We start from the raw sequence: 15,165 nt of genomic DNA, 5'->3' as shown, positions 1-15,165 counted from the left end.
ATTTTTATTTTTGGCTGCATTGGGTTTTAGTTGCGGTGCGCGGGCTTCTCTCTAGTTGTGGCGTGCAGGTTCCAGAACATGTAGGCTCTGTAGTTGCTGCATGCGGGCTCTCTACTTGAGGCGCACGAGCTCAGTAGGTGTGGCGCACACAGGCTTAGTTTCCCTGCAGCATGTGGGACTGTAGTTCCCAGACCAGGGATCAAACCAGCGTCCCCTGCATTGTAAGGTGGATTCTTTACCACTGGACCACCAGGGAAGTCCCTATGTGAGATATTTTAGCTGCTTTATCTCCTTTAATGTAATCCTCTCTGCCACCCTGGGAGGGAGATCTGATTATCCTCATTGACAGGTGAGGATACTGAGGTTCTGTCAGGTGGAGTTAGTCTCCTGACCACACAGTTACAAAGTGGTGGGAATTCTATTTGAAGGTGGCCCTGCCTGCCTTTCAGTGTGGGTTCTCAGCCACAGAAATGAGAGTAAGTGGGAGTGGGGGTAGGAAGAAGGTCACTCTCTGAAAACAAAGATCCAGTTTTACTGCTGGACAGGAAGCTGTTGAGGCAGGCGGGGTCAGGACACACGGGGTCTTATAAGCTGCGAGGGCAGGGGAGGGGGTTTGCACTTCATCGTGAGTGCAGTTGGATCATAGAGATGGCCAGACTTGGCTTCAGAACTCTACCAAGTCAGCATCAGGCCCACAGATTAGCCTTCAGTGGCTGGGTATGTCGGTGCATAGGCCTGGAGTGCCACCACCTCCCTGGAGGACAGGGTCTCTTTCTGAGACCCACCTGCCTCTCACAGCCCCCCTTGGGGCTGGGTGCTGGAGAGAAGTAGCCGAGGGACTTGTTTCCAGCTGCCTTACTCAGACCCTCTTCCTCTTGAGTGAGGAGCGAGCCGGGGCTTCTCAGCCAATCACCAAGCCCACCCTAAATAAGCCATAATGATTCCTGATTGCTCCTTTGTCGCTAGCTGGCTGTCAGCTTCACTTCCATCTGAGACTGTGGGGAGGGGGAGGGGGCCATGCAGCCAATGTGTGTGCTTGTTTCCTATTTTAGGACAAATGTGCGTGCGGGGGGGCTGAGCCCCCGGGCTCTCAGAAATCCAGGTGCCAGGCACAGATGAGTGGGGGTGGGTGTGGGGGTGAATAGAACCAGTTCCAACAGTGGGCAGGACTTTACAGTTTGCAAGGCATCTCCCTGACCAGGGGGCAGCATCACATCCCTATTTGACTAATGAGTAACTGAGGCTCAGAGAGGGGTTAGTGTACAATCATAGATAGTAGATAATGGGACCAAGTGGGGTTTCATTCATTAACTCAGTCGACAAATATTTATTCAGCACCTACTATGTGTCAGGCACTGCACTAGGTGTTAAATATAAACCCAGAGCTTTTCTTATTGTGACCACAAGAATAGCTCGCTTTTTTTAAGATAAGCTTTTCTTTTTAATTCTTATTGAAATATAGTTGATTTATGAGAATAGCTTGCTTTTATTGAGCACGTACTATGTGCCGGGTGCTTCGCTACCTACTTTTCACATGCTGTCTCATTAATCCTTCCACCAACACAGTGAAGTAGGGTCAAGGATGTGCTTGGATGGGGCAGGAAGTGTTTCTGTCTCCATCCTAAAGGTTGGTATATGCCAAAGATGGTTACAAATAGGGGCATGTGGGGAGTACAGAGACTGAGGGGCTGAGGACATGAGAGAGGGTCCAAAGGGGCGGAGTGACCACACGATGCATGACCACATGGGTGACTCCAGGAGAGCCAATCAAAGAACTCACATCCCGTGTAGGGTGGAGAGCCTGGGTGAGCTGATCATAATACACACACACACACACACACACACACACACACACGGACTGTGTTGTATCGAAGATCCTACTTAAACACAAAGTAAAGGCCTCTTCCACATCTTCCTTTGGACTCCCTAGGCAGCTCCGAGCACTGACCAGTTAAATAATGAATGACGCACTCCTTCCTCCCACTGACGGGACATCAGTCTAGGACAATCATGTTTATTCCCATTTAACAGATGAGTAAACTAGAACTAAGAGACCCTGAGTCACCGGCCCGGGTCACTCAACCAGGAGTGGCAGAGTAGACTCTGGAGCCGAGCTCTGAACCAACATCCCCCTCAGGCTGTCCCTGGACCCGTTAGTCATGAGGCCAGCCCAGGTGCCCTCAGTACCTAGCAAGCAGTGGGCAGCGGATCAGCTCAGCCCCTCACAGTAAAGCAGCAAGCCCCCTTCCCCCTTCCCCCTCCCCCTCCCCACGGCCCAGCTCTGCTCAGAGCTATTAACCAGGTCACACTGGCTTGTCCCAGTCCAATAGTTCCCTTAATTGCCTTTTTATAGCACGTCGTACAACTGTTCATTACGCTGTCATATTTCCCCTCCAAGGCAGCAGTGGGGGAGCCGGATGGAGGATGGGGATCCATGCAGGTGGCAGGGGCTGTGTGTGGGGGGCACCAATGTGTGAAGCTTATTTTCTACTTGGTCAGAATGAATTAAACGCGTGCTTCTCACACTTGACTAATACACGAGCCACTTTTCAAACGGGGAAAAAACCACAGCCCCCTCCCTACAACTGACAAATTATCTTTATTATGATTTTACTGAAATATGTACAAACACAAAGCTAAGTATAAATCCATATCCTTTTAGCTTTATACAACTGGAAAAGCAAACACAATGTACCCACATGATACAAACAAAGCTACAAAATCAGACATTTCAAAACGACACGATTAATTTAATGTGATGGATGATGTGTCGCTGAAATTAAATCTCCACTTGCACAGTGAGTGTTGTGTTGTACGCTTCAGCATTTAGCCTCCCTCTGTTCTTTTGTCATAAGGCTCACAACAATTAAAGCAGTATCTGGTCATCCAGGGGATCTAGAATTTGTTGGTAGATACTTTAGATATAAAATGATACAACATAAAATTAACCAGTTCTGGGCGAGGGTTCATACACCCCAAGTTAAGAAACAGTCAATGTCCCAGGAGCCTTTATCAGCTGTGCTAGGCTAAGCCATCCCATGGGGAAGAGCCATGTGCTCTTGAGGCTGGAAAGCCCAGGATACAGGGCCTGACCTTCAAAGGCCACCCAGACATTAGTGAAATCCACAAGCTTTTCTGAGCACCTACTGTATGCCTGCCCCCGTGCCTCCCCGACCTCTTGTCCCAGAGGAGTTGCCTGTGTGGTAGGGAGGAAGATGAGGGTGACCAGAGTAGACATATATACCTCTCAGTGCAGGAAGCATGCCCAAGAGAAGACATGGAGATCTGTTTCGCCAGTGGGAGCCAGACCTGGACTTCAGCCCCTCCCTGGAGTCCAAGGCCTAAGCTCTTCTTGGCAGACTCACCTAGAGTGTGGAGGTTATAAGGTCAGCTCTGATCCTGGGTTTGAATCCTGGATCCTCCACTTCCTAGCTGTGAGATCTTGGACAAGTTACTTAACTTCTCTGTATGCCAGCGTCCTCATCCCTAATGGACATGAAACCAACGCAAGCTCAGAGAGATGCTCTAAGGCAATAGTGAGAGAACACAGACAAAGCACTTACCCTAGAACCTGGCATAGAATAAGCAGTTGTTAAATATTAATGTTGATATCTCACCTGACTCCAGCTCTCAGCAGAATTGGAAGAGAAAGAAACTTCTAGAGTTAGCTCTTAGACTGGAAGCCATAGAGTTATCATGAGTGGACAATAGAGGATTTGAAACTCTGTGTGACATTTTGTGTGTGTTTGTGGAAGGAGGATCTTCAGCCTCTTTAGATGTTCAAAGAGGTTGTGACCTAGAAAAATCTTAGGCCACTGAGGTAGTGCTGGTCAGGGGCTGGCAGATCAGTCAGTGTCTTAGCTTGAGCAACATAACAAAATACAACAGACTGGGTGGCTTACACAACAGGCATTTATTTTCTTACAGTACTGGATGCTAGAAGTCCCAGATTAAGATGTGGCAGGGTTGATTGCTGGTGAGGACTCTCTTCCTGGTCTATAAATGGCCACCTTCTCACTGTGTACTCACATGGCAGAGACAGCAAGCAAGATCTGGTGCCTCTTATAAGGACACTAATCCTATTGGATCAGGGCCCCTCCCTTACGAACTCATTTAACCTTAGTTACTTCCATAGAGGGTCTATCTCCAAATAGTCACATTGGGGGTTAGGGCTTCAACATAGTGAATTTTGAGTGGACACAATTTGATCCATATCACTCAGGAAGGTAGGCTATCTGGGTGAGGCAATGTTTTGACCAGCAGAGGCTAGCCCTTAACCCTTCTAAGCAAGGATCACCTCCAGTTCCCCTGGCCCTCCAAATCAGACATCTCTCACCTTGCATAATCCTTCCAACATTCCCCTTTTCCCTGCTTATGCCCATCCAGCACCATCTCCCCCAGTCCCTGCCTAAGCCTCTGAAGGTGACAGTAGCCTAACCTAAGGATTGTGGGAATTTAAGGAGGCAATCCCCAGGTGCTTTCACCAATGCCTGGCACACAAAGAGCACTCAATAAAGGTTAGCTCTGCACCAACAGGTTTGAAGGTCCAGGAGGTCAGACCCACAGCACCTTTGCACTCCTGGAGTTCAGGGGCCTTGCAGCAGGGCTCACTGGAGTCAGAGCCTCCACCACAGCCATCTCTCCCAGTTATAACTGGTGACCCACAGATTCCTAACGGTTGCTGAGAGGTCTTGCAAAAGTCTTTGAATCTGGGGGTGTACCCCAAGCCCTCTCTGAACAAAAATCACATCTCACACATGTATGTATGACCGGCTTCCTACTATGTCGAAGGTAATGTGAGCATTCAAGATGAATCAGTTTAGAAGAGCTACAGAACTCAGAATTCAGAGCTAAATTTTGGCCATTGCCTATGTGTGTTTCCTCAACCAATTATACTAAAAGTTCATGGGGGGAAATGGTTTTGTGATATGGATTTAATCCAACCCACAAATGTTTATTCAGTGTCTACTGTGTGCTAGGGACCCAGTGGGGAATGAGGTCGTCATTCTCCCTGCTTCCCAGTGTAATAGGAGGCTGTGTTCTCATAAAGGCAGGAACCCTTGGTCTAAGGGTTCAGTCCAGGGCTCTTGCTTCAGTTCCAGGCAGCTTTCTCTGGTTTCCAAGGCTGCCAAGGGCCAGGCCTGGGTCCCCAGTGTCCCCTGCTCCCTGGTCTCTTCTCAGAGCCATGCACACAAAGACATGAACCTAGAAGCCCAGAATTCGTGAAATCCAGCCTCCCTTGCCCTGAGGCAGAACTCCACATGATCTCTGAGAGGACATCCAGCCTTGGCCTGCATGCCTCCAGAGACAGCATGCTCTCTATTTCAACAAGGAAAACTGCTAATATTTACAAAGTCACTAATATATTTTAATATGTTTCACCCTGAGCCAGCAGAGGCAGCATCTTCACCATCCATGGTGCCCCCTGATTTGTCTCACCAAAGGGAGAAGAATCAGGGTCTTTGTTCTGGGCACGGATTGCTGCCCCCTCTCCCCCCCTTGTGCCCACGGACTCAGCATCAGGAAATTGGGTTCTGGTTTGAGGCAAGATGGGCATGACTTTCTCAAGCCAATGCACTAGCTTGATGGGGGAAGGGTGATTTATAGAGCCAGCGCCTGTCCCCATAGCAGGAAAAGGCTCACGGACAGAATATGCTCTGGAAAAGGAAGAGGAGGGGGGTCTGTCTGTGATCATTCAGCCCCGAAACGATGCTCATGATGTTGGCTTTCCAGGCCATTAATTCAAGGGCTCCATGCCCCACCCCCATGGTGCTGCCTGCTCTGGGAGATAAGCCCAGTTCTATTTAACCCTATTTATTCCCCCAAAGTGGCCTCCATCTCTGCTAGCCAGGTGTTTAACCCTTTGGCTACTGAAGGCATCAAAAATAGAGAGAATAATCTCATTTGGAAGAGGGACACCCACCGCCCCCCAACCCTGGTCCGGGTGGCAGGACCAATCCAGAATACAGGTTTAGCTTCATGGGACTTGGCAGGAGTCCTGGGAGTCCTTCACTGCTCCCTCTCAGGCAGCCCAGGTCCCCCAAGAGGGTGGGACTTTGTGTGGTCCTGGGAGGAGAACCCCCATCCTCACACCCAGGACAGGCAGCAGGGGCAGCTCCTGCCTCCTCACCCGCCATCCACATTATCTTAGTCACAGATCTGGGTTCTGACATCGGCCAAGTGGAAGGCTGTGGCAACTCTGTCTCTTTTGTGCCCCCCAGCTGCTGTCTCTGTCTAGCACATCCCGCTCTGTCTCCCTGCTGCCTCTTCTAGCATGTTCCTTTTTATGTCTCCTCTGCCCCTTTCCTCTCTTTGTTCTCTCCTCTTTTCCCTTTCGTGATCACATAGGGGTATTCTTGCTTTTGTGGGTGCCTGATGATTGATCTCACTGTGAATCTGTGTGTGTGTGTGTGTGTGTGTGTTCCTGTGTCTGGGTGTCTGTCAGTGTGTGTATGTGCTGGCCTGTCTCTGACCCATGTGTGTTGCTCTGTTAGGCTGTGTGAATCTGCTAATGTACTTGGATCTGTGTGTTGGTCCTCATTTCTTTGTGCATCTGTCAACTGGCTTGTCATTAGCTGTGTGTGAGTGGATGTGTGTACGCGCATGTTGTGTTTCAACTCAGGGGGCCAAGCAGCTGCAAATTCCTCTCCTGAGGGTGCCCCTAGAGGAGCAAGTAGGAGAATTCAGAAGTTGATGGCTTCACTAGAGCACAGCCCAGCTTAATACCAGATAGTTAGGTGGTCCTGGTCGTCTCCTGGGGCTGCCTGCCAGGCCCCCTGCCCTCTGCGTTCTTTTCTCCTGCCCTTCATTCTTTTCCCTTCAGGTCAGTCCAGGACTGGAAGGGGTGAGGACAGAGAGGTGTGGCAAAGCCAGAGGGTGTGCATTCAACTCACTTCGACTCTCAGCCCCAATCACAGGCTTTTTCTCGTACACTCACTTTCCCCCAAACAATGAAAAATGGCCATTGGGTTATAGCGACAACAACAATAATAATAAAATAATTGCTACCATGTATTGGGACCCTTAGCACATGCTAAGAATTTTATATACCCAATCTCATTGAATTGCCTCAAGAACTCCAGGGGTCTGTTGTTATTTTCACATTTTAGTGATGAGGAAATGGAAGCTGGGACATGTTAAGTGAGTCGCCCAATGTCACACAGCTAGTACGTGATGGGGCAGGATTTTCCAAGATGAGGTCATGGAGGGGAAGGCGCACTGGAGGAGCATCAGGGTTCCTTCGTCCTAGCCCAGCTCTGCCCTGGACTCTGCATGACCTTGCGCAGGACACCTTCCCGCTGGGCCTGGGTTTGCTTCTCTGTACAATGAGAATGAAAGTGAGGCTCTGTTGGGATGTTTTAGGGACGGTTTAAGCATTGCAGAGAGGGTGACTGGCCTGAGTGCTCTCTGGGGTCCCCACCTGCAGTCCCAAGAATTGGGGTGAGAAGCAGAAACAGGGACCGTGCTTGTGTCATCTTCAGCCAAAAGAGAGTCACACACAGAATAAGCTTTGAGAAATTTTGCTGAATGAATGAATAAATGAGTGAATGAATGACCTCATTTCTCAATACTGCAAGAACTTCACAGCCCACCTTGGGTCCTACAACAGTGAACATCAGTAGGGAAAAGGAAAGACAGGATAAGCACCCCGGACCCTCATAAAATCCACACACAAATTGGCAATGACCAACTGATACATGTGTGTTATTGATTCACTTGTCAAAGAAGGCATCAATGACCATCTTCAGGTCTGGGTATGTACGGGGTGGAAGGGAGCCCTAAGGAACTCTTGTCTCTGCCCAGATTATCTCCTGTGCAACTAAAGAATTTCACCAAGAATAGAAGGGGAGGGATGAGAATTAGGAGATAGAGATCTTTGTCTATAGAAATCTGTAGGGAAAAGGCTCTCTCTCCCTAGCATCTGGGGTTTGTGGTGGGGAGGGTCTGTCTCTAGGGCAAATCTCTGGGTTGGGAGATCAGTTAATTTTTTTTGTTTGTTTTTTTCAAAGCCTCTTTGGAGGAGTGAATCTCTGTGTTTTGGGGAAGGATCTCTGTCCCGTCTTTGTTCTGAGTCCTATCATGATTTGGAGGGTCCGTGTCTGGGAGAAGGCTCTATGGAGAAGTTTTCTTGTCATAGTGGTGGTGGGGACTGCTTCACTCTAGGGCAGAGGGTTTCTGTTTTCTGCCAGGCAGGCTCTTGGGGGAATTTAAGGGGGGTACCTGGGAGCGATTACTAGCATCTCTGCCCAATGTGGTAGAGGTTCCGTATCCGGAGAGGAGATTCTCAGAGATGGTGAGGTGCTGGGGGTGTGGGCAGGGAGGGTTAGGAGGTAGAGGGGAAGCCTGTCTTCTCCTGGCAGCTCCAACGCGATGGTCAAAGCCCTCAGGCCGTCCTACTTGTGCGCTGACCTGAGCTAATCTAGAAATACAGCAGGGGAGGAGGAGACTGGGGTTCTCAGAGAGACTGGGTCTTGGGAAGGGGGTCACTGGGAGCCCCTTTCTTTTCGTTTCCTTCAGATTCTCCCCATCCCGCCCCCAGTCACAGCCACTAGTCCTCCTGTACCTAGGCTGGGACGGCCAGGTCGCCGACACTGCTGTTTAGTGCCTAAGAGCCCGGGGCAGGAGCCCAGCTGGGAACACGCCGAGCCGCGGACCCGCACGGAGACACAACTACAAAAGGACTCCTACAGGCAAAGCCGCAAGCAACCCATTCATACATATACACATACAACCCAGCACACAAGCTTTGCGCACACACAGGCTCAAATGCGCGCAGAACTGTGCACTTACAGAATAAACATGGTTACCAAATCTCACCCCCGGAGTCCGCTCAGCTCCAGCCCGTAGCAATACCTGGTACAGTGTCGGTCTTTGTCTCTGGGTCTTTCTCCTGCTCTCGAGCTACACGCAACCCACTCAACAGAAACAGCCTAGGTTTGTACAGCCCCCGGCAGCTGCCGGGCTAGCAGGGCCGGGGCGCACAGCGCGCCTCCCCACCCTGGGCCCGCCGCAAGCCCTTCCTTCCCCTGTGCCAGGCACCAGCTGCGCCCCTCCGCGGCGCGGGCACTCGCAGACCCGCCTCGAGGCTGTTGACAGGTGCCTTCAGTCCTTCCTCCTTCCAGACCCCCAAAGGAAAAGAAAGCGAACAGCCAACCTCTCGCCCTCATTATGCACACGTTTGGAGAATGGTTGGTGGCGAACAACCCGCAGAATCACTTCCATCTCGTCGTCCCTGGACGGGAGGAGACAGCCCCAGTGACCGAGGCCGGGGCTAAGCCTTCTTGAGAGCGTTCCTCCACTTCTGCCGATCACTTCTGCCTTCAAGGGGGGGCTCGCGACCAGGTTGAAGTGCTGCTGATGGGTGCCAGGGAGACAGAGCGATGCCCAGACGGCCTGGGCCGCCGGAGACAGGTAACTGTCCTGCTGCCTTTCTGGGCGTCTAGACCAGTCCTTGGCCAGAGGATCTGGGGCTGAAAGGCTCGCGAACTCTGGAGGGGGTAGCCAGGGACAGGGGACCAAGAGGATCTGCCCGCTCGGGCCCCCTCCCTCCCTGCGGCGGCGAGGTGGGAAGGGCCAGGATCGGAGTTTAGCACCTCCTCCAGAAATGCAGCACTCCAGCCCCCACCCCGCCCTCCACACCCCTCCTTCACGCGCTCCCTCCTGCTCCCTTCCGTGGGCGCCCTTCTCCTGTCCCCATCTCGGTTCTCCGGAGTCCCTTGGTGCCCCCTTTCTCTTCTCCTTGCCCTCTCCTCACTCCTCCTACCTCCCGGAGTTTCTCCCTCCCCAGCCCCTCCGCCCCCGCCAGATTCTGAGGGGCGGGAGCGCTTTGGGCTGCGCGCGGTTGGGGGCGCCGCGCCAGCTTCGCGTAGATGCTCTGACGCCGCCGCCGCCGCCACCGCCGCCCTCCGCAGCCCAGCCCGCGCCCCGCTGCAGCTCCGCAGTGCACTCGCCACCGCCGCTCCGCCAGCCCCGCTGCCCGCCCTCCGGGTCGGCCTTGAGCGAGCCTCAGACGCCAGCCGAGGGGGTCATGAGCCAGAGCGCCCCAGGGCGCCGCGGGGAAAGCGAGCGAAGATAGCGGTCTCGCGCCCCCGTGGCCCTCACCGCCTTGCCGTGCGTCCCCCGCGTCCCCAGCCCCTTCTGTCCTTTTCTCGGGCCCCGCTGCCGCCATGGCCACCCTGCTCCGCAGCAAGCTGTCCAACGTGGCCACGTCCGTATCCAACAAGTCCCAGGCCAAGGTGAGCGGCATGTTCGCCAGGATGGGTTTTCAGGCTGCCACCGACGAGGAGGCGGTGGGCTTCGCGCACTGCGACGACCTCGACTTTGAGCACCGTCAGGGCCTGCAGATGGACATCCTGAAAACCGAGGGCGAGCCCTGCGGGGACGAGGGCGCTGAACCGCCCGTCGAGGGAGACATCCATTACCAGCGAGGCGGCGGCGCGCCCCTGCCGCCCTCGGGCTCCAAGGACCAGTCCCTGGGAGCTGGTGGCGAGTTCGGGGGCCACGACAAGCCCAAGATCACGGCGTGGGAGGCGGGCTGGAACGTGACCAACGCTATCCAGGTGAGCGCGGGATTCCCAGCTCTGCCTCTCTCCCCGCCCGCCCCCCCCCCCCCAGATCTGCGCACCAGGCTCTACTCGCAGTAGAGTCCCCTGGAGATCTCAGCCTCAAGACCCCTTCCTGTACCAGGAATCTCGCCTGCCCCCATCCCTTCCAGCCCTGCGCGGGGATCTACGTCCCCAGGTGGTGTCTCCCCACCCCCCATCCGGCCCCCTCCCGCATCCCCGGCCGCCGGACAGCTAGGCTGAGGTTCGGTTAGAGACGCTTTCCCGGAGACCCTGCCGAAGCGAGGAAAACAGGAGGAGGGGGAGTGGGGAGGGGTGAGGGAGAAAGAAAATCAGGATTGGAGGGAACAGTATGGCCTGGGACTCCGGAATGGATTCACAGCTGCATTTTCGGCAGAAAAGGAGAGGGGGAAAGATCTGAGCTGGGAGTCTCCTCCCCCGACACACAAGACACACACGCATAGACAGCGCGCATGCACATAGTCAGGCACACATGCCCACAGCCCCCCTCCCCCGAAGAAACGCTGGTCACAGGTGCACACAATATACACCTATATATAGACCACAGAATTATCCTCAAATGCACCTTCATACACCCCTACACCTCCCCCCCACAGAAACACATACCTGTACATACCAAGGGCACACACATAAACCCGTCTGAACATAACACATGCACACATACACAAACTCATGCATACAGGATCCACCCGCTCTCAGGTGCAGCCCTGTCGGGGACAAACAGGTATACACAAACATGCACACACACACACACATATATGTATGACCACACAAGCACATTATGGTCCCTGGTACCTCAGCGCTACCTGCGCACAGACACCCCTCTCGCTCGAAATCCCGGCTACACCGCAAAAAGCTCCTCTGCTTGTGACCCTGGAGAAGCCGCCTCCAGATGCTCTGAACCGCCTCTGGTCTCCAGGCCCGCCACCCCGTCACCCCTACTCTCAACCCTCAGTCCCCACCAGGCGGCGCCGCACTCCGCCGGGAGCGGGTTTGGAACCTGCACAACGACCCCGGGAGCTGGAGAAGGCGAGCAGGCCGCAGTTCGAGGGGCAGAGAGGGCCTCCGCCCCACGCGTCCCCGGGCCCTGCGGCTTGCCTCCCATCTCCCACCCTCGGCGTCCCCGGAGCGCACAGGTCGTTGGGGCGCAGAACGTGGGTTTCCCGGGAGCTGGAGGCCGAGATGGGGTTGTCCCGGGACCCGGGCTCCGCGGGGCTCCTCGGGGCCCTGCTCAGTAAGTGACCCGACCCGAGGCACCTTCCGCTCCAGGGCCGGGCCGGACGGCCAAGCGCAACCAGCGACCGGGGGCACGCACCAGCTTCGGTTGCCGCCCCCGACTTCACCTGGGGCATCTTTAAAGGCCCCGTTCCGTAGGCCTTGATGGAGGCCAGGGTGGAAGGCTGGAGGCCTGCAAGCCTCGGGAACCCTGGATTTCGTTAGCTTTGCTTCCCTACGTGGATTCTAAATCCTTCTTCCACAGCTCTGCCCGCCCGTTCCCGCAGGTTCTGGGTATTGACTCTCGCTTGGGTTCGCCATTCACAAAGCGCTTGCGCTTTCCCCGTAGGCCCCTAATCCTGCTCGCCTCTACCACTTAGTCCCCTTCCTTAGGGATCGGTCTCTCCGCCCCAGTTTCGGCCTGGCCCTAAGACTGCCCAACCCTGTCTCCCCGTCCCCACGCCTCTGACCTCACCCCACCCAAAGCCCTTCGCTAGCAAACCCCACGTTCCCACTGGTCTTGCCTCCCTGCCGCTTGCCCCAAGCTCAGGCCCCCTTCCTCCCTACCCCGTCTCCTTTCTCTCCCGCTGCCGCTTTCAACGGTTTCCCTCTCCAGTTCGACCCTTAGGCACCTGCGTTCCCCTCATTGGCTTCCTTGCACCCCATTCCAGCCCCACCTTAGACTCTGCATCCCCTTTTCCTAGTGGCTCAGGCCCAGCTCTCTACCTTTCTCCTCGTCCTTTTCCGGTCAACCCCCTCCAGCCCCTTCTCATCTTTTTCCGAACCACCCCCAGGTATCTCCTTGTACCCCTTCCCTCTTTGCGGCTTGACTCCTTACGCAGCCCCCTCCCTACCTCCCAGCCATTAAGCACACCTCTCCTTCTCAGTTCCATCCTTAAACACCCCCTTCTCCACCTCTGACTCAATACCCAGGCTCCCCATTAGACCACTCTACACCTCCACTCCAGCCTATCCTTACCCTCTCCTCCCAGTGGCTTAGGCCCAGTTCACACTTAGCGCCCCCTTCCGGTTACACCCTTAAGTCACTCCCCCAGACCCCGTATTCCGATACAGCATCCACTGAGCTCCCGGGTCTGGTTGTCTTTTCGTTCCGCAGGGCATGTTCGTGCTGGGCCTGCCCTACGCCATCCTGCACGGCGGCTACCTGGGATTGTTCCTCATCATCTTCGCCGCCGTGGTGTGCTGCTACACTGGCAAGATCCTCATCGCATGCCTGTACGAGGAGAACGAGGACGGCGAGGTGGTACGCGTGCGGGACTCGTATGTGGCCATCGCCAACGCTTGCTGCGCTCCGCGCTTCCCCACGCTGGGCGGCCGCGTAGTGAACGTGGCGCAGATCATCGAGCTGGTGATGACTTGCATCCTGTACGTGGTGGTGAGCGGCAACCTCATGTACAACAGCTTCCCAGGGCTGCCCGTGTCGCAGAAGTCCTGGTCCATCATCGCCACGGCGGCGCTGCTGCCCTGCGCCTTCCTTAAGAACCTCAAGGCCGTGTCCAGGTTCAGCCTGCTGTGCACTTTGGCCCACTTCGTCATCAACATTCTGGTCATTGCCTACTGCTTATCGAGGGCGCGCGATTGGGCCTGGGAGAAGGTCAAGTTCTATATCGACGTCAAGAAGTTTCCCATCTCCATTGGCATCATCGTGTTCAGCTACACGTCGCAGATCTTCCTGCCTTCGCTGGAGGGCAACATGCAGCAGCCCAGCGAGTTCCACTGCATGATGAACTGGACGCACATCGCCGCCTGCGTGCTCAAAGGCCTCTTCGCGCTCGTCGCCTACCTCACCTGGGCCGATGAGACCAAGGAGGTCATCACGGATAACCTGCCCGGTTCCATCCGCGCCGTGGTCAACATCTTCCTGGTGGCCAAGGCCCTGTTGTCCTACCCGTTGCCCTTCTTCGCTGCTGTCGAGGTGCTGGAGAAGTCGCTCTTCCAGGAAGGCAGCCGCGCCTTCTTTCCCGCCTGCTACGGCGGCGACGGGCGCCTCAAGTCGTGGGGCCTGACGCTGCGCTGTGCGCTGGTCGTCTTCACGCTGCTCATGGCCATCTACGTGCCGCACTTCGCGTTGCTTATGGGCCTCACCGGCAGCCTCACGGGCGCCGGCCTCTGCTTCCTGCTGCCCAGCCTCTTCCACCTGCGCCTGCTCTGGCGCAAGCTGCTGTGGCACCAGGTCTTCTTCGACGTCGCCATCTTCGTCATCGGCGGCATCTGCAGCGTGTCCGGCTTCGTGCACTCGCTGGAGGGCCTCATTGAGGCCTACCGAACCAACGCGGAGGACTAGGGCACTAGGGCCAGCCCCGGCCACCCTCCCGCGCTCTCCCCGCTGCCCACCCACCCCTCCCCCAACAAACCCGTGCGCCCTGCAGCCGCGCTTGGGAAGCCAAGCTTTAAACATCTCTGGCTCCCCGTTTCTGATTTTGGGGGTTGGGGGCGGGAGGGGATAGGGATCCACAATCCATTGCGTCTGCGTTTCTGTTGTCCTTTCTTTTCCACAACACCCTGGTTTCGGGGGAGGCGGCAGCGCATCTGTGGGCAGGGTTTTCTGTCCTTCCAGGAGGGGCCCCGACACTTCGGTCCCTGTCACCGAGGGGGGGGAAGGGAGGGAGAGGGGGCGCAACTCGCAGGCGCAGAAACTTGACCTTGCGGGCACATTTCACAGCCATCAGTGCTTGGAATCTGCAGAGTCTAGCCATTTCCAGCAAGAACGATTCCCATTCCGGAGACATTTCAACCCTTCAGCGGGAAAGGCTGGCCGGGAAATCCGTTTCGGGTGGGCGATTTCCTTCGCCGAAGCGGGGAAGCGAGAAGCCCCGGCGGGGCCGGCTTGCTTGCCGGTTTTCAGGAATCCAAACTCATCTTGTGCAATTTATCAGGTTGTGGAACTGTTCTGCTGTGCGTGTGGTGTGCTCGTGGTGAATAAGATGAAATGTATATCAGAAAAAAAAAATCTTTCTCTAATTTAGAGTGCGGTGCATAATTATATCCGCAAATAAAGAAGAAACAAAGGCGCTCGCGGCCCTGTCTCAGTTTTGCGTTTTTGCACCCGCGGGAATCCTGGCGGTGGGTGGCGAGGGAACCAGCCCTGGCCCACCCCGTGAAGCAAGTGGGGATGGAGAAGCAGCTGTAGTTAAAGAGTCCCTGGAGAGCTCCGGGGAGAGTGAGGGGTGCTCAGCACCAAGGGGAGGCTTTCTGAGTACTTGGGGGACTCAGGCAAAGGAGCACGTGGTGGTGCGCCCACGGTTTCGGTGTGGCCTTGGCTCCCCAGCCACCAGGACTAGGCTTCTCCCCCTGCAGATCTTTCCCCGGGTGTTGGATCCATCTGAGAATTTGGTGGACGCTCTCG

The 15,165-nt window shown here is 55.1% G+C and overlaps 1 protein-coding gene across 1 annotated transcript; it reads left to right on the top strand.

Annotated features, from left to right (window-relative positions):
- The first annotated feature begins 9,915 nt into the window (after nt 1-9,915).
- SLC32A1 (solute carrier family 32 member 1) lies at nt 9,916-14,830 on the top strand. The gene is made up of 2 exons (XM_027078072.1): nt 9,916-10,559; nt 12,916-14,830. The coding sequence occupies exons 1-2, from the start codon at nt 10,167-10,169 to the stop codon at nt 14,101-14,103; spliced, it is 1,581 nt and encodes a 526-aa protein (XP_026933873.1). The 5' UTR covers nt 9,916-10,166; the 3' UTR covers nt 14,104-14,830.
- The last annotated feature ends 335 nt before the right edge of the window (nt 14,831-15,165 follow it).

This window comes from Aethalodelphis obliquidens, unplaced genomic scaffold, assembly GCF_003676395.1.
Source record: "Aethalodelphis obliquidens isolate GAN/ISIS:26980383/991018 unplaced genomic scaffold, ASM367639v1 scaffold42, whole genome shotgun sequence".
In the NCBI taxonomy this organism is placed as follows: Eukaryota; Metazoa; Chordata; class Mammalia; order Artiodactyla; family Delphinidae; genus Aethalodelphis; species Aethalodelphis obliquidens.
Note: the sequence above shows the minus strand (reverse complement) of the source record. Positions and strands in the feature narration are given on the sequence as shown.

What these genes read in the sequence shown, in the direction of transcription:
- SLC32A1 (XM_027078072.1), top strand. Translation starts at nt 10,167, where the DNA reads ATGGCCACCCTGCTCCGCAGCAAGCTGTCCAACGTGGCCACGTCCGTA. An exon ending in ACGTGACCAACGCTATCCAG is followed by an intron (nt 10,560 to 12,915) that starts GTGAGCGCGGGA and finishes TTCGTTCCGCAG; the next exon opens with GGCATGTTCGTGCTGGGCCT.